The sequence below is a fragment of the Nestor notabilis genome, unplaced genomic scaffold, assembly GCF_000696875.1.
Source record: "Nestor notabilis isolate BGI_N333 unplaced genomic scaffold, ASM69687v1 scaffold9343, whole genome shotgun sequence".
In the NCBI taxonomy this organism is placed as follows: domain Eukaryota; kingdom Metazoa; phylum Chordata; class Aves; order Psittaciformes; family Psittacidae; genus Nestor; species Nestor notabilis.
Genome location: NW_009921501.1, coordinates 14,847 through 37,046, shown reverse-complemented (window position 1 = coordinate 37,046; position 22,200 = coordinate 14,847). Strand labels below are relative to the sequence as shown.

General features: G+C 44.7%; 1 protein-coding gene across 1 annotated transcript; it reads right to left on the bottom strand.

The window, feature by feature from the left end:
• Positions 1–1,078: 1,078 nt before the first annotated feature.
• On the bottom strand, positions 1,079–21,799 carry KLHL6 (kelch-like family member 6). The gene is made up of 7 exons (XM_010011185.1): positions 21,445–21,799; positions 15,853–16,018; positions 10,823–11,272; positions 8,489–8,726; positions 4,861–5,063; positions 3,713–3,926; positions 1,079–1,685 (listed from the first exon to the last, which is right to left on the bottom strand). Exons 1-7 carry the CDS (start codon positions 21,702–21,704, stop codon positions 1,387–1,389), a joined length of 1,830 nt encoding a protein of 609 aa, XP_010009487.1. The 5' UTR covers positions 21,705–21,799; the 3' UTR covers positions 1,079–1,386.
• Between the last annotated feature and the right edge of the window lie 401 nt (positions 21,800–22,200).

The window sequence follows — 22,200 nt, the reverse complement described above, 5'->3', positions numbered from 1 at the left end:
GCCCTCCTGCCCGGCTGAACATTTGCCCCTTCTGGTACAGCATGTGATGGTCCCGGGAATCAGGCTGGGAACAGTACCTGGAACTGTTTTTCTCTCCAACAGGCTGTTCTGTCCGCTTGCATTCCAGGAAATCCAAACCCGTGAGAAACAACCTGAGAGCGCACTGCCACCCAGTGGGGATGGAGGCACGGGTGCGAGCAGCCGGGGACACCGGTATTGCATTTGTGTTCAGCGGCAGGGAGAGAAAAAAACCTCTCAGGCAGAAGAGTAAAGCACCCCAGAATACAATAAGAGGGAAACTTGGTTTTAGAATCCCAGACAAGTTTGGGTTGGAAGGGACCTTAAAGCTCATCCACTTCCAACCCCCTGCCACGGGCAGGGACACCTTCCACTAGAGCAGGTTGCTCCAAGCCCCTGTGTCCAACCTGGCCTTGAACACTGCCAGGGATGGGGCAGCCACAGCTTCTGTGGGCACCTGTGCCAGTGTCTCACCATCCTCACAGGGAAAAATTTCTTGCTAATGTCTAATGTAAATCTCACCTCTGTCAGGTTAAAGCCATTCCCCCTTGTCCTGTCACTACAGGCCCTTGTCAAAATCCCCTCTCCTGATTTCTTGTAGCCCTTTTATGCACTGGAAGCTTCTCTAAAGTCTCTCCGGAGCCTTCTTTCTCCAGGCTGAACGCGCCAAACTCTGTCAGACCATCAGGTCTGTTTGGTCTGCTTTATTAGAAAACAGCTACAATGAATGTTCAGTGGAACCAAATTTGTGTTCATCTGTAGCAACGTTTGCAAACCGAGATGGATGTTTTTGGTCACGCAGAACTGAAAAACTAACAAAGTATCTTCAAGCAAACAAACAAAAAAAACAAACAAACAAACCATTTTTAACTTAAACTAACATGCCAACCACTGGAAAAAGCACAGCTTTGGAGGAAACTGCAGTGCGTTTCATTGAAGTTACAAATCTTTCATTCCAAAAGCATCTTCTCTTTTTCACTAGTAGGTGCTGCAAATCCAACTTAATACAATAAATAGTTGAACTAATTTCAGGACCAGGCCGAGCCAGTTCAAGCACAGAACAGACAGAGCTGGGAATTAAATTTCCCAGCTACACGTCACATTTCTTTGCCTGATTGGAGGTATTGTGTTGGCAGGAGTAAACTACAGCTGGTCCCTTTGTTTTTCTGTGGGGGGAAGGAATGGAGATAATTTAAGGATATACTGTACAGAGGAAATGCAAGGACTGAGCACATATACACATACTCCCCACAGGACCCCAGTGACACTATTTCTACACATTGCTACCTGAAGCTAAAAAAACACATCATTGCAGTCTGTGCCACAGGGGCATTGGAGGTATTGGGTTCCTTCACAGTTCTCCTGCGGTCAGACAGAAACTGCCCCGGGCACAATCCTACGGTGCGTGTAAGACTTCCTGAGGGTAACACTCCCGTGATGAGACACCCCCCGAGGCAGGACACACTCCTCAGTCAGCTTCTGAGTTTCAGGGTCCCAGCACAGCACTGTCGCAATGACTTCGTTCTTTTCGTCTCGGCCCCCAGTGATAAACAGCTTGTTGTTGCAAGGAGAAATCCCACAGCTGGCTCTCTCATGGGTGAACTGAGTGACCAGGCACCATGTGTCTTCCTGGGGGCTGTAGGAGTAGAGTGCTTTCATTGCCCCACCTGCAGAGGAAATGGATATCAGTTTGCACTGGCCATTCTTGTAAGAGGTTTTAACTAAAACACCCACTTCAACAAGGCTCCAATCCTGACAGGTGTAAGAATGATTTATGCCCCAAAGCTAAAAAAAAAAGCAAGGTCACAGGATACTGTATTGTTTGGAAAGCCAGATCCTCAGAAGGCCACTTATTGTTCATAAGGCTGTGGAATTTAAGGCCAGAACAAACTGCTGTGGTTATGCAGTGTGACCACAGTGCACCCAGCCACAGACCTTTCTCAGACCTGCTGCTTTAGCTAAGGATACAACTTCAGAAAAGTACAGTCTTGGTTAAAAGAGCTTCGACCATGAAGGACTGGATGTGGTCAGCTGTAGAAATGGGTACATGACTTTTTCACTGAGTCCTCTTAACTTCAGTGTCCTTCTGCCTGGGGCTGGCTGTTTCCAAAAGCCCCTTCCTCATTTAGGGGTTTGTCAGACTGAACCAATACTTTTCACATGGGTATGCTAAACAGAGAGTGACCTTCCGTTTCCCCATGTTTCCCAAATCTGCAGTCATTCTTGAAACCTTTTGCGCATCTTTTCCCATTTTGCAGGGTCCTTTTATCTTGAAATACTTAAGAAAGGCTATGGAAATACATTCTATCCTAAGAGTACCAACAGCCAAATGGTTCTTACTCTGAAATTTTGCAGGGACTGATGTGTTTTCTATAGCAGCTGTATAGAATAGGGTTGGGGAAACCTTGAAGCCATGGTCTTACTGATGAGATGCAACAATGCTTGTGATCCTGCCTGCCAGCAAAGGGAGCATTTACCTGTTGTAGTTACAGCAAAAGCTGCTGGTTTTGGCAATACTAGCCCAGTACTGAAGGGATGATCAAGTCATTGTAAGGTGACTTAAGCAAGTTTTATTTCCCAATTGGAGCAGACTGAAAACATACACATTGTTAGTTACAGTGATTCATCAGGGAGTTGGTAATTCATTGGTCTGGGTAATTTGATTGCTTTGGATGCAGTAACCAAATGTTCTTTTATCTTTTAAACTTCAGGTGGGGCTGATTTCTATCCAATTGAACTAGATTTGTCTCTCAGATAGGTAAACTATAGGTTTACTGGTGGATATTCCTGTCTGAGAGATGCTGAATGAATGTAACGTGAGTATTGTGTCAATTTTTATCAGGAGTTGTATCAGCTAGACCATAAGTCATGCCTCCTTCTTCTGTCTGTCATGCTGTACAAAAAGGGTGAGGTCAATCCTGTGCTGAGGAGAAGCACAAGGTATTTACATGCATCTATATGTATGCACAGACATGCAGATTATAAATCTCCCTTCAGAGCACCATTTATTACTTGATGATACTCTGGCTTTATGCCAACCCTCGCTCAGCGCAAGATTGATTATACCGCAAGTGATAAATCTCCTGCACAAAGGCTGAGAGAGGGAGGGGAAACTTCAGAGCTCATGTTTGGAAACAAATGTTCCTCTTTCCTTTTTTTGGTCCTTCCAGTGCCATCTGGAGATGTGTGCAGGCACCCTGCTCCCTCCACAGTTCAGCTCACCACCATTAAACTCTTGTTCTTCCATCTTTGCTTCCAATTACGGCAAATGACTGAATTAACCCCAAGTGTGACCTAGTGAAGAGATCTGGGTATCAGTCGCTCAGTCGCTCTGCTCCCATGACCTACTCCTAGTACTAATATCCCTACATAAATCCTGTATGCAGTGGGCTATGTAATGCCCCTTATGTGACATGATGTAGCCATGAGGTCATACCCTTGTTGCTATAAAGACACCTTTGGATGACTTTAAGCTGTGTCTGGGCTAGCTCCAGCTTTCCAAGACACCTACCATGCTAACAGGGAGTTTGACTTGGTGACTCTTCACTACTGTTTGTGCTGGATTTTCATCCCCCACTAAGCTTAATGGGAAGAACCGGATGACCATTCAATTCATAGCGTTTGTGAGTAAAACTAACAAACAGAAACAAGCCCTCTGGTGTCTGGAGGGAAGGACCATTAATGCTTCACTTACCCACAACATAAATGTGGTCCCGGAAACTTGCAGCATTGATGCATTTGGCTTCTACTGGCATGGCAGCTTTCAGGCTCCACATGTTGGTTGCAGGGTCATAGCACTGAGTCTTGTCCGTCGCCAGCTTCCCATTGGGTCCTCCCCCAATCACGTACAGTTTCTTCTTGTAGCTCGCTGCTGCAAAGGAGCTTACATTGACCATGAGAGGAGCAGCCTATATGACCATAAAAAATCATTAGTAACCTTCCGAAGTAGTCGGACTGATGCCTACGGGGTGGGAGCCTGCTGAATTTTAAGTGAGACATCCCTTTTAAGATGATCAGCAGGGTTCAGAAGATGACGTTTTGAGGGATAAGGGATAAGTATGTTTCAGCTTTTTCTGAAGACCGTAAAACCCTTAATAAAAATGCTATCATTATTTTAAATGCTATTATTAAAATTACATTATCAACAATTCAAAAGCTAGGAAATGTCAGAAATGCCCAAAATCTCCTTTACATACTTACAAGCATTGAAAAAAAAAAAACGTAAGAAACTTGTTCATTCTGATCTTTGTACTTGCAACAGTAATTGTTAGATTCCTCTGCATTGCTTTGCATCCCCTAAAATCTAGGGCTTGTATCTCCCATTATGATGCCTAATCTCATTACTTTCATGGATTATTGGCTGCCTAACGCTCTCTTCTCATTGCTTAAAGTGAAAATGTTTCTTCTTCCATCCTATTTACCTTGGAACCTGTACTTTCAACTTTAATGTATAACCTAAACCTGTATATAATGCACAGGTTGATATGCACATTTTATAGATATACGGGTATAGATATAGATACAGTATCAGAGCAGTAGTTTTCAGCCTGTGCTCTGTGCTTTCTCACTGATTTATGGACTAGTAGCTTTAAAAGCCAACTAAGAAAAGGGAAGTTTGGCATTAGATGTCTCCCAGGCAATGTTTGGCAGGCAGTCCTGTGACTTTTACTTTCTGAAGGACATGCATTCCTATAGAAAAAATATTTAGGGTTTTTACAGACCAGAAATACTTAAAAGAATTGTACTTGATCCTGTCTTGTTCATTTTTATGGTTCAAAGCCCTAACATTTTTTGATTAAAGTGTTCCAAATGGGTACAATGTTATGTGATTCAGCACCTTACCTCCGACCAGCAGTTATGAAAGGGATCGTATGCTTCCATACTGTTGATTCTCTGCATGCCATCAAACCCACCAATGACATAGACTTTGCCACCCAACACAGCCATTTTATGCCTCCATCGCCCAATGTTTAGATACTCAATTTGTATCCATTTGTTGATGGAGGCGTTGTATTTCCAGACATCATGTTTTGTTTCTTTGCCACCTGCAGTGTACATGACACATGTAAATATGATAGCACAGCTTGTATCTACTCAAAATCTCCATATGTTAACATTCTAAAATGTTCTCTCACAATAGAAAATATGTCACTGTTACTTACTGTTAGCACCTTAATTCCCTACATCAATGGCTTGGCCCTGTTATACCACAAGAAAAGTTCTATGTTTAGTTTACTGAATAGTGAAGGAAACTCTGAACAATTTATACAACCAAATATTCAGTAAAGATAAATCACTGTTCCTCACTTTACCAGACCACAACCACTTTCATTTTAATACCAAGTGAATGACCAATCACACACAGCTTGGGGATCTGCAGGTGATTTTGGTGCACCAACAGGGCTTTGCAGAATGCTGCCAAGTGACAAATAAACATGATTTAAACAAGATAGTGGAGGATGCTGCAGCTGGTAGAGCCAAATACCGTGAGGACAGGCCTGCACTTGGGAACTGCCAGTTTGTGCAGGGTAGATCCAGTCAGCTGCATCTACCAGCTAGTGGTTTACATGGTAAAATAAAAGACTTGACTCTGAACTCCTATCAACAGTAGTCCTGCGTGACATGTTAGTTTTACTATTCAACCTTGGGACCATATGGCTGGGCTCTAATTTTTGTACCTCTCCTGCTGGTCTCTTTATCCACTGACTTGGATGTGATTCATATTTATAGACTGAAGATCAGAACTGGACCCTGCAGACTTATTCTAGAGCTGACTTGCAAGTGAATCTTTACTCAGGCAGAGAGCAGTATTTTAAACAAGACTTTCGTTTGCATATCATTTTTGGTGTAAATGCAATATGAATGGATCTAGTTAAGCCTGAAACCACACTGAGTAGCTTATTCTATCACCTGCAACCTTATTAAACATTTGCTTCACTGGTGAATATACTGAAAAGAGAATTCATATTCCATTGAGAAAGTGTCTGCCTTCATTGGTATTCCGTACTGCAGCCAGATCACTGCAAACTGATGGAGCTCATCTCTGGGCCAAACAGCAGATTGAATAGGAGAGAATTAGCATGCTAGAAAGAGTCGTTTCTAATGCTTTTGTCTCAGTATTTTTCACATGTATGTGTCGAATTTTATTTGCACTCAAATAGCTGAAGTGGCTGACAGGCCTGAATGCAGCATTCATGATTACAATGGGGCTGAGAGACTGCAGGTGTTCCCCTTACCCTCCCTTGAAATTTCCCTTTCACATGAGCTTGTTCTTTCCTGCACAGGCTGGAACTCTGGTAAGAGCCTGAGCTAGACCAGGCACATCAGGGGACAGGGAGAGATTTTTGTGAGAACTGGAGGCTTATCTTGTTTCTGTTCTTTCTCTAGACCACAGTTCTTTCTAATTTGAGGAAGAAATGCAACTAAATTAGTAAAAGTAACAGAATGTTGAGTGATAATTCGTGTCATTTTCAGTTACACTACAAATGCAGTGTTTCAAAGCATTTAAACTGTTCAGGGAAATCATGATCTAAAAGTAGTCATAATCTTGTGCAAAGGATTTTCTTATATCTCAGATGCTGAAAGAGCAGGCAAGATGCCAAACTGTACCAAGACACTGAAGGAGTGAGCACATGGGAGGGGAGAACAATGTAGAAAAGATGCAAGTCAAGTTAGAAAAGAACCAGGTCACAGTTGCTACAAGAAAGAAAAGAAGAGTAGATGGACATGCAGGAGGAGGCAGATGTTTAATCAGGATTGAGACGCTACTAATTTGGTTTAGATGAAAAGAAACTACTAATGACTTTGGTCCCCTCAGACTTTTATTTAGGTGGGAAAGGGTAAAAAGGTCATTAGGAGAAAGGCTAAGAGGGAATGGGGAGATGGAATCAAAGATATGAAATTAAGCAGAAAAGGAAGAGGACTTGTGAGAACAGAAGCAAGAGGAAAGCCAGCTTAGACTCACCATAGCAGGGAAGGTGTTAGCCTGGCCTGAAAGCAGCCTGGATAGACCATAAAAGAAAAGCAGAGAAGAGACACTGGAAAAAATGTCAGAAATTAAATGAAGCAAAAAGCCTATGACCCTGAAAAAGAGGAAAGGGTAAGAGATTAAAGGCAAATAGAGAAGAGACCTCTCAACTCCAGCAAAAAGCCCATGACCTTGAAAAAGAGGAAAGGGTAAGAGATTAGAGGCAAATGGAAAAGAAACCTCTCAACTCAAGGGTGTGAACGTGTGAGGGATGTTCCCTACTTGGGATGTTTGACTTAGGTTCCCCTCTACAGCTAATTTTTAACAGAGGGTCTGCTGCCAGAGTAAAAAGAAACTCCCTATGGTGGGCTGAAAGGAAAAACCTCCTTTATTTGTAACTAAGGAAGGAATAATCTAATTCTTATCCCAGGATAAAGATTTCATAAACTTCAAATTGGAATGGGGTAATAAAAAGATGTGGATTCCCAAAGGAAAGAATGCAACAGAAGATATATGAATAAAGGCAATGAATCACTATTCATACTTCAGCAAAGCATTCACACTTGGCCCTCCTTCCTCCTTTCTACTCTCTTAAGTGAGCACAAAATCTGGTGGATGGTTTTGCAGGAAAAGTATCCTGCCCAAGGAGGCACTGCTCTCTATTATTGTCACTGTGAAGTGACAGGGATTAAAAGCTTGCTGTCGCTTTTCCTCTGGAAGGAGCTCATCAAACTTGTTTTTGACAGGCCATCAAAACCAGCTGTCAAACTGACTGTCAATCTTGAATTTAACCTTTTTGATTGTCAAAGTAAAAACTGTAGTTCCAGGATCAAACCCCTACATAGAACTCAGCTGCAGTTGTGTGGGAAGTTAAATACGTCCCCTAAGCTTCAAGCTGAGGGCCTGCAAATGGGATGTTCAGACCCATGCTATGTGTCTGGACCATTGGGTTTCATCCAGCCTTGACAGCCAATATTGCCATTAGCAAGTGGGCACTTTCGGAGTCCTGCCTGATGGCTGTTGAAGTGCTCCTTAAAGTGCAGTTTTCAGGTAGCAGCCAACCAGCAGTGACAGTTCTGTAGGTTCTTGACTGGTTCTTGCAGAATGAGTCCAATTCTGGCAGTCTTTTGCTTATCCACGTGGAGCTGCAAATGGACTTGTTACAAGAAGATGCTGGAGCAATAATTCTTTGGGTTATGTTTGGTAAGCTCTTCTCAGGGGCACTTCCATGATCACGGTCACTGAGTGCTTAGGGTGCTGCACCCAGGTAGCCATGCATACAGATTAATATAGTTTGAAAAGGAATCCTGTGCTAAGACCAAGGCAATGCAGCGTTCAGGCACATCCAGTGCTTCTCTGGAGCCTGTCCAAAGCCAAAGCATTGCGAACACCTCGAGTGCTTAATTCTCCTAAAGCTGCCTTGATCGTGATGCCAATAAAAGCTGGAAGCAATTGTGAGAACCCTCTGCTCCCCTCTTCCACTCCCAAAGCCTTGTTCCTTACCCGATATGTAGACTTCATTTTTTAGCGTAATGCATGCAAACTCCACCCATTTCTTAGTCTCATTCTCCGTCTCCTGCTCTGTGGTTGGTAATTTGGCTACTTCCAGGCGGCTTCGCCTCAAAGGATCCAGGCAAGTCACTTCTGCTACAAACTTCTCATCTTTTGTACAGCCCCCTATGATCATAAACACCTCAGACTGGAACTCGTGCATCCTGGGCTTGGTTCTTTCTGTAATAATCTAAATGCAAGCGAGACAGGGTGAGTACACAGGGCACTTACACCTGCAATTACAGAAAGGTCTGGTGATCTTTATTCCAATTACTTCCTTTGCAAATCCCGACTGGGTTACATCACCTGAGCCAATTATCAAATGTTTTCTAAGTAGAAAGCCTGAAAGCATCCTGGCAGCGTTCAGTAGAGGTTTTTTCAGCAGGATTTCTCCAACACTGGACTTGGTTGCTTTTTCCTACCCACTGGGGTAGGAGAATAAGCTCTCACATTATTTGTCCTGCAGAGATACGTTAAAGTGTCAAAGCAGTGACAATTCTCAACTGTGGTTTGGGGTTTTTTTATTTTTTCTTTGTTTATAAACCTTATCTTAAGCCCAAATTAGAAGATTTGCTTAAAGCCAGGCTCTGAAACATGGTTAGCTCTAATTTACTGCCTGTTGGCTCAGTTTATTTATCAGGTCTTTGTTTCAGGGACATGGGAATAAGTCAGCTCCTGGGTAGATGTGCACCAGGAGCAAAGAACGCAGGAGCTGCTTGGAAACTTGTGTTCTGCTTAGTGGAAATACTTGCCAGCAAGTGGAAATGAGTGCATTAGTGTCCTGAGATATGCCAGCTCTGTGCTGAAGGACTGAAGGAATAACCTTCTTTATGTTCCCCAATACCCCATACTGGAAGAAATGCAGTGTAAAAGGCATGGCTATTCCTCTGCTTATGCTGTATCATCAGGCATTTGCCAATTTGCACACCCCCAAAGTCTGCTGGGAGAGGTCTGCACTTCTCTGCAGAAATTGCAGTTACCTTCTGCTTGCCCCAGCGAAGCAGTCTGTGGACCCAGAGGTTAAACGCTGTGACAGTAGCAGCTTGCTTCTAGTTTTACTCCTCTTTCTACTTTTAACATGTTTCTATAAATTGGCATAATGTATCTATATTAAAAAATAATATTTACACAGACACCACTCTTGCATTTTCCCTGTGTTTAGCAAATTATTTTAATTTAAAACAGAACATTTGTCCCAGAACCTGCTGGGTTTCAGAGTTCTGTTTTTAACCCATCTGTTACCACCGCGAGGCATCAGCCCCTTTGAAGGTGAGTGTCATGAGTGTTCAACCCTGAGCAACACTCCCTTTATCTACCCCACGTGGACCTGACAGTGCTGCTGAGTGGGGCAAGGCTTCCTCAACAAGTTCCCACCAGACTGGCTGGCACTGCCCCAGGTCATCACGTACTGTCTTATGCAGTCAGTGGCACAAAGAGCCCTTGGTCTCTGCCCCCCTGCCAGTGACACATCCAGTGTTAGCGATGGATCCACTCCTGAGGCCTCCTGCCTTCTTCTGACTCTCTGACTGAGGAGGCACACGTTTCCTCACACGCTCACATACCTTTGCTCCTGTTGTGAAATGTGACCTATGGTGGCTTTCCCCTCTACCCCATATTGTGGGCCAGGACATGTGACTGATACCTAACTTGCCAAAGAGGACAGGCATTTGAAGAAGTGGAGACCCACCACCGCCTACCTTGAGCGGGCAGCACAAGACTTAACTGGATGTCAGGATGAACCCGTCTCTTTGAGTGCAGGGACCTCTGCATATGAGGAAGATAGTCAGACCTCTCCTCTGGGAAGAGACTGTCTTCTTCAAGGGAGATTCTTTCTGAAACATTTCACCCCACTGCCACGTGTAACAGATGGAGACATTACATATTCAGATTGAAAGAGTCATTACAGATTGTGGTACAGTTTAGTGGGAAAATTAGTCTTCCTTTCTTAGGCTTGAAATAATAGCCAAGAGGGTGAGGTGTCAGGACTACCACTGTTTGCTTTTTTACTAGGGAAGTCACCTGGAGTCTTTCACTGTGTGTAGGAAAGGTTGAGCTCAGATGTTCATAAAGCTGTACACTTTCAAACAACATTCCAAAAGCTTCTAAACTCTCTAAATCAGCAAGATAACTGCTGCGGCACACCTTGACCTTTCAGTAGCACCACTTAGTGAAACTGTGGCGTGAGTACCTTTTTCTGCCTCATGGTACTGCTCCTTCCGATGGGATTTTTAAGCGGAAGCATGAGACATTTAGAAATAGCAGCACCTACCTTCCTTTTTTACTCACCTCATTGCCTGACAGATGGTACATTCTTGCTTCCTGGAGCAAAGGAAAGACATCTGGACACTGTCTGATGAGTTGATCAGCTTCAACAGTCTCTACGAAATACCAGGGGTCCAAGAGGGGCAGCCGGACGTTCTCCAGCACATAGGGCAGGAGAGGAAACCTTTCTGACTCCTTGTAACGAACCCAGTTCATTACAGTTTCGAACACTTGGGCCTCTTCTGTGACATAGAGGTCATCACTCTTCAGCGTGCTGCAGAGGATGTCGGCCGGCAGCTCCAGGAACTCCTCGTAGTTCAGGACCTGGGTGAAGTTCTGGATAATGTAGTTCTGCACTTGCTGCTTCAGGCTGTGCAGGGAGTGGGCATCAGCCAACCTCAGGATGCCAACACAGTTCTCCGGCTGGAGGGCCTCTGTAAGAAAACTGGCACAAGCATCCACCATGCGAAGGAACTGTGGACAGAAAAGGCATGTTGTAAGCACAGAGTGGTTACTTGTATGACCACATCACAGGAGAGCTGTGGATCTTTGAGGCTGGATCCCATGCAGCCATGTGCACTGCAGCACATGAAATTGGTCGTACGAGGGCAGGTATCACCCAGAATCTGAAGTCTGAAATTAAAATGTCTTCTTCCCACTGTTTTATTCTCCCTCTGCATCCATATTATTCATTTTCCTATCTCTCACAGGACACATGACCTGTGAGAGTCATGAATTTTACTTTATTTCATTCAAGTAAAAGGTTTTCTACCATTTCCCCTTCCCTCTGTGAGATCTCAAAGCACTAGCAACCATGAAGTTACAAAGAACAGATAAGGTCCACAGGCTTCAGATGTGCTTACCCTGCTTCATCTTGCATGTCAGTTTACATCAGCTAGAAGGGTGTCTGGGTTTGGAGTGCAGGTGGCTCCACTGTCTGCATTTATGTTCTCACCACCCAAACTCTGAACGTGTCTGAGGCCTTGCAGGGGTGGTGGGAAATGAGTGCTGAGCTTCTGGGAGGTTTGGGCCAAAGTACAGCCCCCACCCCACCTCACCCCTGAGTGTATGGGCATGCTGTGCTGTACTGGGTATGTGGTAGGAAGACCCTGGCCATGAGCAAATCTTTGAGTTGCCTGATAACCAGGGTTGTCTGGCAAGTGTCTGTTGGGGGGGGGGGCAGGGGGGCTTTGGAGGTTTTAGTGGCCTTTGTTTTCCTTGTCATCACCAAAACCCACAGATGTGCATTTTATACACAGAATCTGCTTAATCAAAGAACTTTACATGTTGGCGTTGGCTATGTTCAATAGGGCATTGTAACCACTCATTAATTTCCTTGGCAGAATAGCTGCACCTGAGGATTCCAACTGTGCAGATCCTGGACCACAGATGCCTGGGGGCATTTGCCATGAATTAAGATGTGAGCTGGGTTGCTGGTGATTATTCAGAAATTGGGAACCAGTTTGGGTTAGAACGGATAAGTTACAGTGCTTTGTCGTTCGCTTTCTGTCCCCTGTGTGTATCAGTATTTCATGTTGGGTTTGCCCCTGAGCAGTGCAAACAGCAACATAGAGACAGATGGGTCAGAACTAATACTGTGCCTTTCCGTCTGTGTTTATTTGAGTCCCTTTTTCAGTCCAGTGTCAGCAAACAAACCATTTTAACTCATTCTGCCCCACTGGGAAAAGTTGCACAACACTAATTTAGGGGCAAAGAGGAAGCGAAACACTTTTAAACACTATCCTATGTAGATTTGTTTCAGTAATTAGGGTAGAACCTTCCAGACCCCACGGTGTTACGTTGGCACATTTAGACTGTTTACCAGAGCTGAGCGATCGCAGACGCCACATACAAACTACCCAGTTCCTGTTTTACATTTAGATGTGGTCAAGGGTTTAGAGAAATGCAACTGCCTGATGATCAAGGGTATGAGAGGTCTCACAATATGTTGCTGCTGTTGTGATGTAAATATAGAATCACAGAATCATAGAATAGTTAGGGGTGGAAAGGACCTTAAGATCATCTAGTTCCAACCCCCCTGCCATGAGCAGGGACTGCCACAGCACTCAGTGCCTGCCCTGCTTGCGGTGCCTGTCCTCTGAGCTGGCACAACGCTAACAGTTTAAACTCACCAGTTCATTTCCTTGAGGATCTGGAAGGCCTTTGTCAATACTGGGTAGTCTCAGACCTGAGGCAGGTTAAGCATTAGCCCTTTAAAAGTCAGCAGTAACAACATGCAAATCTGGGATTTGCCAAGGTTGCTCGTCAAGTCATCCACAGGTCCAGGAATAGACCCCAAATCAACGTTCTCACCATCCTACAACCTAGTCCCTGCAGAGTGCTCTAATTATTTATACATGGCTTGCTAAGAGCGATACTCACAAGGTGAGAGCAGAGGGGTTTCTCCCACGGTCTAATGGCCACGCAGGCCCCACTGATCACACCGGGTAGCTGATTTTGTGGCCGGATGAATGCGGAACTGCGAGTTGTGGGTGTGAGAAACAATCCCCACCAAGGGCCTAACCGGAGAGGTTGGACCGCTCGGGAGCATGTCAAAGCAGGACTTTCCCGGGTTGCTGCTCCTCATCCCCGTGCTGCGCTGTCACCCCACCGCACCCTTCATTTAGAGACAAAACTCCCCCAAAAATCCCCCAGACTTGCTGGGCATGCTTCAGTCAGTCCCATGAGAGCAGGTGACGCAGGAGAGCACCCAGGAGGATGATACCCCTGAGCTGCTGCTTCATCTGCTCTGACTGTAGTGGTAGGACAAGGGGTAATGGGTTTAAACTGAAACAGGGGAAGTTTAGGTTAGATATAAGAAAGAAGTTCTTCACAGTGAGGGTGGTGAGGCACTGGAATGGGTTGCCCTAGGAAGTTGTGAATGCTCCAACCCTGGCAGTGTTCAGGGCCAGGTTGGACAGAGCCTTGGGTGACATGGTCTAGTGTGAGATGTCCCTGCCCATGGCAGGGAGGTTGAAACTAGATGATCTTAAAGGTCTTTTCCAACCCAAACCGTTCTGTGAATCTGTGATTATCAAACCTTGTCTTGGCTGGCACAGCTGGCATGGAGCTAAGCACTGTCCAGCCACAGCCACTCTGTCTGTCCACTGCTAAGTGGCTATAGGATGGTTTTCAGATAACTGGCAAGGTATTTTCCTTATAGTGCCTGGTTTAGGAAAACACATGGATGGAGGTGCTTTGGACGTGGCAGAGGGTGCTGGGCTAGATCCAAGGTGGGCACCAGCCTTGTGAGCGTGGTGGCTGAGCAGCTGCCAACCCAGACAGAGGAGGTGACTGTTGAACTCATGTTGCAACTGTGCTCTAGGTGGAAAAATACGTGTCTGGGTCACTTCAGGGTGAGGCTTAGCTGTTCAGCAGCTCCCTGTTCCAAACCTGCCTCCCCAGGAGACAACCTCTGTGCACAAAGCACACTGCTCTGTCTGAATGGCATTCTACCTCTTCCTGCTGTCAGTTTTGGCTGCATTTGGTCAAAACTTATTGGAAGGGGCTAAGGAAAGGCATAAGTATATAAAGCCTTTTCAAAAACAGTTTCTAGAGAAAAGTGGAGTATCTATATTGGAATACCTAGAACTGTGCAAGTTCTTTTGTGCTACTTTGTCAAGCCTGAGAGATTGAGAAGAAGCACTGCCAAAAATTGCTGCTAGTCAGATAAAACAGTTCTATTTGGAATGTGGTTTTCTTACAGTAAATTGCAGAATTAATCTTTTCAGCTGTTGATACATTGAAATAAAACATTTGACTCTTTCAGCTGTTTCTGTTTGTTCTTCAGCATAAATAGTAGAGACAAGCTGGCAAAACACTAGTAGATACTAAGTCTTCTTTTACACAAAACACATTTTCAGCCAAATATCTCACCCATGTATAATGTGAGGCTTTAAGGCCTTATAAATCTCGATAGCATCCAAGACAGTTGCTGTAAGACTTGCTTTCAGTTGAACATTCCTGGTTTTCTAGGGTTTTGTAGTTTACTTTTTTGCTTGTGGCACCCTTATGAATTTATCATTACTCTAACAGGGTTTGATAGTTTTCTTAAAGCCTTGGGAATCAAATTTAATCCTAAGTTTAATGAAAAATCAGGAGGAGAAATGAAAAAATGTAAGTTTATACTTCGATGGCTTCAGAAAAGAAAACAAAACCATGAGGAATGATCCTAAGGAAAAAAGATTCCGAAGAAAATGAAAAGTGTCATAAAACTGAACCAAAAGTAACCTTTGAGTGCTACCAGTTATTGTTCTGCTTGAAGATGTCAGTCAGATACTGTACACTGACCGCCGGCAACATTAAAGCAACACCACCTTTTCTGAGTTACCTTGGGGACTACTTTGTGATAACTTTCCCTTCTCTCCCCACAGCAAGTACCAGCTCCCTTTACCCCAAAAGCCATAGTTTCATTTCAGAGCAAAACCTCACATGTAAGTTTCAAGAATCTGAAGTTCCTATTAAACCACGATGATTATGGAGTCAGGTGGTTTTTTGCCTTCTGTAATGAAAAGACTGGACACACACACACATATTGGCACATGGCAGGTTGTGCTGGTTGCAATTTGTTAGCAATTTGCAGGTTGGTACCAGGGACTGTAATTTGGTAGACCTCACAGGTGATTTACGGGGCACGTGAGTACCTCATGGACCAAAGGCTGAGTAACACTGCTTAAATCTGACTTCCCACAAAGTCCCAGGTCATGACTAAAACCCTTTGTAGAGGCCTACAAAGGAGGATGCTAACTTTGGCTGGTGAGCCTCCATCTCAAGGCAACGGAGAGGGAGAGGCGAAGTCAGCTTCCTGCTCTGGCCAGCCATGCCAGCCGCTGTGCGCTAACTCTTTTGGCCTGGAGGGCAACCAGCCTTTGCAGGCTGACCTGAACCTTTTGGAGCACTGTCCCAGCATGACAACCCTTTGTATTGCAGTGTCAGTAAGTATGAGGCAAAATGCTTCCAGAACCCATAAAATCGGAGAAGTTTGCAGTGTGTTAGCCAGGGTAAGATATGGTGTTGCTAGAGCAACAAGACTGGGTCTGTGCATTTATCTGTACCTGAAAGAGGCTGGCAGCTTCCAAGACTTTCTGTACATTTTGCTTTGTGATGAGCATCTTGCTGGTGTAGGTGTAGTCCAAGAGTATATTCATGGTTTCTGCATCAACTCCTTTAAGTATGATCTTTTCTTCATATTTCTCTCTTAAATCATTGCAGAACATGGCCCTGAAAATAAAAATATGTATCTTTTACCACATCCCAGCCAGGATGAGGCATTCTGAAAACATTTGGTTATATAGATTTCAACACAGAATACTCTGATTGCTTCATATTTTATGCAATTAGTCCTGTAGCAAAGTAACAAGGCAAATCCTTTTGTTGCTTTCGTATTTCTTTACTCACGAGTTTGATAGAACATACACATATGATGGATACCCCAGAGCTGGGCTCTACAGTAGACCTGGAGCTCCATGGCAGCCAAAGGCACCTGGAACCACTCCTGAGTGGTGGTCTGTGTCTGGATTGGTGTTGCAGACCAGTTGTAGTGTCTCACCTGCTGGCCTCTTACACCCTTACTCTTTGTTCCTAGGCCCAGCTCGTTAAGCCCAAACCATTCTCCATACCTCAACACTTAGCACATGTACTTCATAATCCTTGGCAAGGTCAATATACATGTGCTTCCAAGCTGCAGAACGCTGCTTAGACTGAGCCCTGAGGGCTAGACCAGGTCCATGTGTGCGATAGCCTCACCCCTAAGCTTCCCAGCATATCTTTGACCCCATTAATACAAGGGATGGGCCAGGAGAGAATGGCCTATGGATTGTCTTCTGTTTGAGAGGATGACTTCTCTTCTGCTAAAGTTTGGGAGCGTCTGGTGTACTTGTAGAGTTGGTACCTCTTGGCTAGAGAGGTACTTGAATAATCATTAATTGGAACCACAGTTAGCCAGAATAAAGTGATTTCATGCATGTTTATACCACCTCTTCTTTGGTGGATAATAATGCATTTGAAAGGCAGCCGCCACACTTTGGCACTAGTCAAATATTTCATGTGGGATATAAATCAGAAATGTCTCTAAGGGCTATGTGAATCCACTTTGCATTGTGATAGCTGAAAGGCAAACACACACATCTTCATCTGCATTTCCAATGCATAGCTTTAAGTATTTCTTCCAGTGCTTTTGTTCTTATTTAGGAATTTGATTGCTCCCGTTTTGTTCACTGCAGAGAGTGAGATTTGACATCATTCGGAATCTGGCTCAACAGATTCAGATCACGTTGAGTCCACTTGTAACTGCATTGGTGGAAAACATGTGCAGATCTAAGTGTAATTAGAAGCGCTCTTTATCCTGCATGCCAAACCCTTCTTTATTAGTCATGTACGATGTTGACAGGACAGTGTAACCTGGGAAGTGGCTATAGGTCCAAAGTCTTAGGCCATGCTTTTCTTGTAAAAGTGGTGCCAGAATAAAGCTGTCTGATTGACACATTTTCCTGGAACCAAGATGTAAACAGTTTTTATTGCTAAGCAGTTAGGCATGGTGAATGGCAAATGGATGGAAGATACCAGCTGCTTGTTGCTCTAAAAGCTACCTGTTCCTTGCCTCACCAGAGACTTTATAGCAAGAGAGAGCTGGTATTGGTTATCTCAATGTATAAAACTGCTTATTAGATAAAGAGACCTGACTTTGAAGCAGGAAACTTGGGCAGAGATGTTACTTGCCAGAGAAGATGTTCAGCCAAAATTCTCATTTTCCCTTCACTCATCTCAGCCTATGAAAGGTTTTTCATTCACTGCTCTGCTCTGTGGTTCAGTTTCTGCTGCCACTGAAATCACAGTATTTGAAAGGCATTAAGACAAAATGCTCCTTACCTTGAGAGAGCACAAGACTGGGATTCTTCTTTTGGGAGTGTCGAATGATATGTGTCTGGGGCATGCAGGCAAGTGGCCTTTTGAAAAGAACAGTCTTCAGTACCCACTTCTCATTGGGAAGGAGAGGAAGGTTTGTACAGAACAGCCCTTTCAATTGCATGGGATTGATAGGTGCCAAATGCTTCATCTCAATGAGAAATAGGCCATTGTAGGATGCAGGTGTTGTCTGCTCTCATTCTTTTTATCTCTTAAACTGGTGACCACAGTCTTGAATTTAACTAACCCTGCCTGGGAGGTGAGAGATCTCACTTCAGGCAAAGACAGAGTGCTTGGTGGGTATCAGTGAGAGATATCCAGTGTTACACCATTGCAGGGCTGCTCAAAAACTGGCCTTGGGGTTCTGGTGGAAGCTTTGCACAGGGGTCTTGTCAAAGTGCTTTCACCTATCTGTCTCCTAATCTATGAACTTGTGTTACAGCTGCCATCCACTTATGATCTCACAGGGTATGGATACATGGAACAAGGCTATAACCTGCAGAAATCACACATCTAAAGCACTGTGCTCTCCCACCGGCTCTCCCACCAGCACTCCTCTCTGTGCAGGTGGCAGGGCTGAATAGGGCAGTACTGTCCAGGAGATCTGACTCCTGTTGTGGCCTTCCTTCTGCTCAGATGGAGCAGACCTCATTCTCACCCTGTGTGCTGATGAGAGGGAACACCCTGACATCACTCAGGACTGCAAAGGCTGAACTTCTCGTCTAGGGATTAAAATGCTGCTTCTCAACCTTTCTGTACTTACCCAGAGAGGTGTGCGATTATTTTCTCCAGGACTCAAAATCCTTCAGATGTGGCTACTAATTTCATTGTCTGTTTCCCTGGTTCCTGTCCCTGTGTAATTCTAAACTAAACCTTTGAACCAACATTTACTCTCAGAGATGCAGATCTGCAGTGGGGGCCTAGGGCCAAATTTAGATATCTGAAAATTAATAAAATTAGAAAACCAGGAAGAAATCTCAATTAAATAAGTGAGGGGTTGCAGTTTGTAAAGCACTTCTTAAGCACTCACCCACACTGGAGTGCTTTTGTTTGGAATTATGAACCTGACTTCAACCAACCATGCTGCAGTTTGAGGACGCTTTGGGAAATACTGCTTCGACCCCTCCCAGCCCCATTCTCCCACTACTTTGGACAGTGTGGGAGTAAAGAACTACTCTCGACCTTGGTCAGCTTGTATTTCCTGTCTGCTTTGTTACCTTCATCCAGGTAAATGCTTTTACGTCTGTAGATGCAGGACGTGTCAGAAGTACTAGTCTGTCTACTCTCAAGCAGTGCTGAAAGAAGGACGTAAGGACATGGAACTGCTGGAGCAAGTCCAGAGGAGAGCCATGAGGATGATCAGAAGGCTGGGGCACCTCCCGTATGAAGACAGGCTGAGAAAGTTGTGTGCATGGAGACCTCATAGCAGCCTTCCAGTATCTGAAGAGGGCCTACAAGGATGATGGAGCGGGACTCTCCATGAGGGACTGTAGTGATAGGACAAGGGGTAATGGGTTCAAACTTAAACAGGGGAGATTTAGGTTGGATATAAGAAAGAAGCTCTTCCCTGTGAGGGTGCGGAGGCGCTGGCACAGGGTGCCCACGTGGTGCCCAAGAATCTGTGGCTGCCCCATCCCTGGCAGTGTTCAAGGCCAGGTTGGACACAGGGGCTTGGGGCAATCTGCTCTAGTGGAAGGTGTCCCTGCCTGTGACAGGGGGTTGGAACTGGATGAGCTTTAAGGTCCTTTCCAACCCAAACCACTCTATGATTCTATGACTAGAAGGTGGTAACTTTAACTGTGTTTAAGTCAGCTGCTTGCATTATGGCACCCAACGTTCAGGAAGGGGGTTGTGTAACATGCTGTTGTAGGGGAATGAAGCCCATGGCTCACAGGGTCCCCTTGCTTTGCTCCCGTGTGTGGGTGTTAGAGGCCCTGTAACAGCATGGGAAGTACTCACAGGAATAGTATGATTTAAGAATTTCTTCTTTCTTTGGGCCCGTGCAGCTTCTAGTGAATTACGGCAAGATGAAGCAAGACGCTTTGTGAGTAGCAGAACTACATCAGCTCAGTTCTCTGCAGACTTGTGTCCTCCTTTCCTTCTTCACAGTAACCTCAGCTTCCTCTTCCTGAGCCCTCCATTCTCTCTCATTATTCCTCTCACGCACATTTCACTGTCCCTCTCGGGACACTCAGCTCTGTGCTTTGGCTGGTTCTGGGCACTGCATGTGTTAGCTGCCCAGGACACGGTGCTCCTTACCCAGCTGTGCACCACAGGATCTCAGTCCTGGCACCTCTCCTCTGCCTACCTGCAGATTTCCATCAGACTTGTATGAGCTTCTGAAGATTTGAAGATTTGATTTTGAAGATTCTGGGATTTCCACCCTCTGCCAAATGTGACTGAAACGAACCCAAAGAGTCATGACAAGAGGCACTAACAGACAGGCAGACAGCGTGATATAATAAATCTCAACTCGTAGAGCAGGTAGGCAGACCCTAGCACATGTGCAATTGCCTTGGGGTGAGATGACCTCCAGCCGGGTATCCTCCTCTCTTTAAAGGGACGGGCAGAAGCTTAAGTGGAAAAATGACAAACAATAGTTATCAGAAAACTTTCTTGCCTGTTTTAAGCTGTTGAAGTTCCTTCTGACTGCAGCACCTCAGCAGAAAAGGACTTGTTTCTTTCTTTTGTCAAAGTATCATTATGGTAATTCTGATTGTAATTTGAGCATCTGCTCTCCTTTCTGCACTACAATGCTGGTAAGAAATATTTGGGCATCTCTGCTTTCAGTTGCACGTTTTCGCATGTGCAATGTATCTAGTCTAGCTGTAGAAATAACTCCTATCTCCATATATTCACAGAGATTATTATGAGATGATGAAAGAGAACTTTTCTTCCAGGCACTACCAGCAAAGCTTACCAGACTCCGTTAAAATTAGCTTTCTGCCCATGTCACAAGTGGTCACAGGTTCTTTTTTCTCGTGTTTCCTCTGTAGCTATTCAGTCATCTGACCACTCTAGCAGTTAAAAAAAGATCACAGCCATGCAGATGTAACTATCTAAATTATAATGGAAGATCTGTGTTAAAAATGACACCGAGTTCCCCTGTCTGTCTCAAATCTGTTCTTGGTGGCCAGTAGTCTCAGACTACTGTAATAATACTGAATTAAAAACTCAAGAGGACCAGAAGGAGAGGGTGAAATGGTAAAACTGCTTTCAAGAAGATATTTTCCAATGCAATTAATTGTTGGTAACCCTAGGAAAGACTGAAAATTCCTTCTCTTTCCTCCTCAACAATTTTATGCAATACGTATTTTTGCCACAGAGTGGTAATAGGTTTATCAAGTTTCACAAACCCACTCCTATCTCAGTAAAAATACTGTGTGATCTGAATGAACATTCCTCTTTGCCTGAACCCTGAAGGGACAATACCAGGGGCTACAGATACCTGGTTACAACAACATTTTCTCACCCACTTGTTTGCCAGCTATTCTCTGTTTCTTTGCATGCCTCCAGCGGACTTGCTGAGTGCCAGTATCAGAACTCCGGCAAATCCACAACTTGGCACCTGCCTTATTTAAGCCTCCAACTTTCAAAGAGCTGAAAGGTGTCAGGAATTACAGATTCACTGCAGATTTGTAGAATTTAGCACCCGGTTTATGCTCCTTGAAGATCTACAGTTCAAGCCTAAGAAGCAAAGTAAAACCTCAGTCACGTTATTGGGTGTTTCTTACATGCCTTACCTGAAATAATTGCTTGCTGCCGCAAGGACCACTCGGTGACAGGAGAATTCCCTGCTGTCCACACACAGGATGACATCCGTAAGGGAATTTTCAAGCCGAAGGTTCTCCAGGCCATTCTGGAGCACCAGGGAGAGACCTGTATCATCAAACTTGACCTTTTCACCACTTGAGACTTCCACTAGGTCCCCCATTTTCCTTGAACACTCATTGTCCAAGGAGATCTCGGGCTCCTCAGAGCTCTTCTCCAGCGTGTCCCCCATTTTCTGGCCAGCACTGTCTCATTCTGTTGGTGCTTCAATCTAAAAAGAGCTCCTAAGCTTCAGACGAGTCACACTGCAGAAGTTGGGCGGATTTCCTGTCCAGAGGTCTCTGCTTATCTATAGCTGTCACACACACATAACAGGAAGCCTTGCACTTTCTCATCCTGTTAACACAAACAAAGGCTGGGTTTCTTTCAGTGAATTTCAGGCAGTATCAACGTGTTTAGAAAGGACTTAAGATGCCTCTGGATGTGAGAAGATTACAAGTGACAGGGAAGGCCTGCTTCCCTCCCGCAAGCCAGTCCCTGGCTGTTATCCGGATCTGCTGGTTGTAGTGATAGGTGCACCATATGGCTATTGAGGCAGTCCTGGCAGACTGGGCTGCTAAGGGGAAGAGGGTGTTATTTTAAGTGTCTTTTTCCAGCTATGTGATGGTTAATCACTGAGCTGGTTTTGGGGCTCACACATTCAGAAAGCCCTCCAAGTGGCCGTTTCT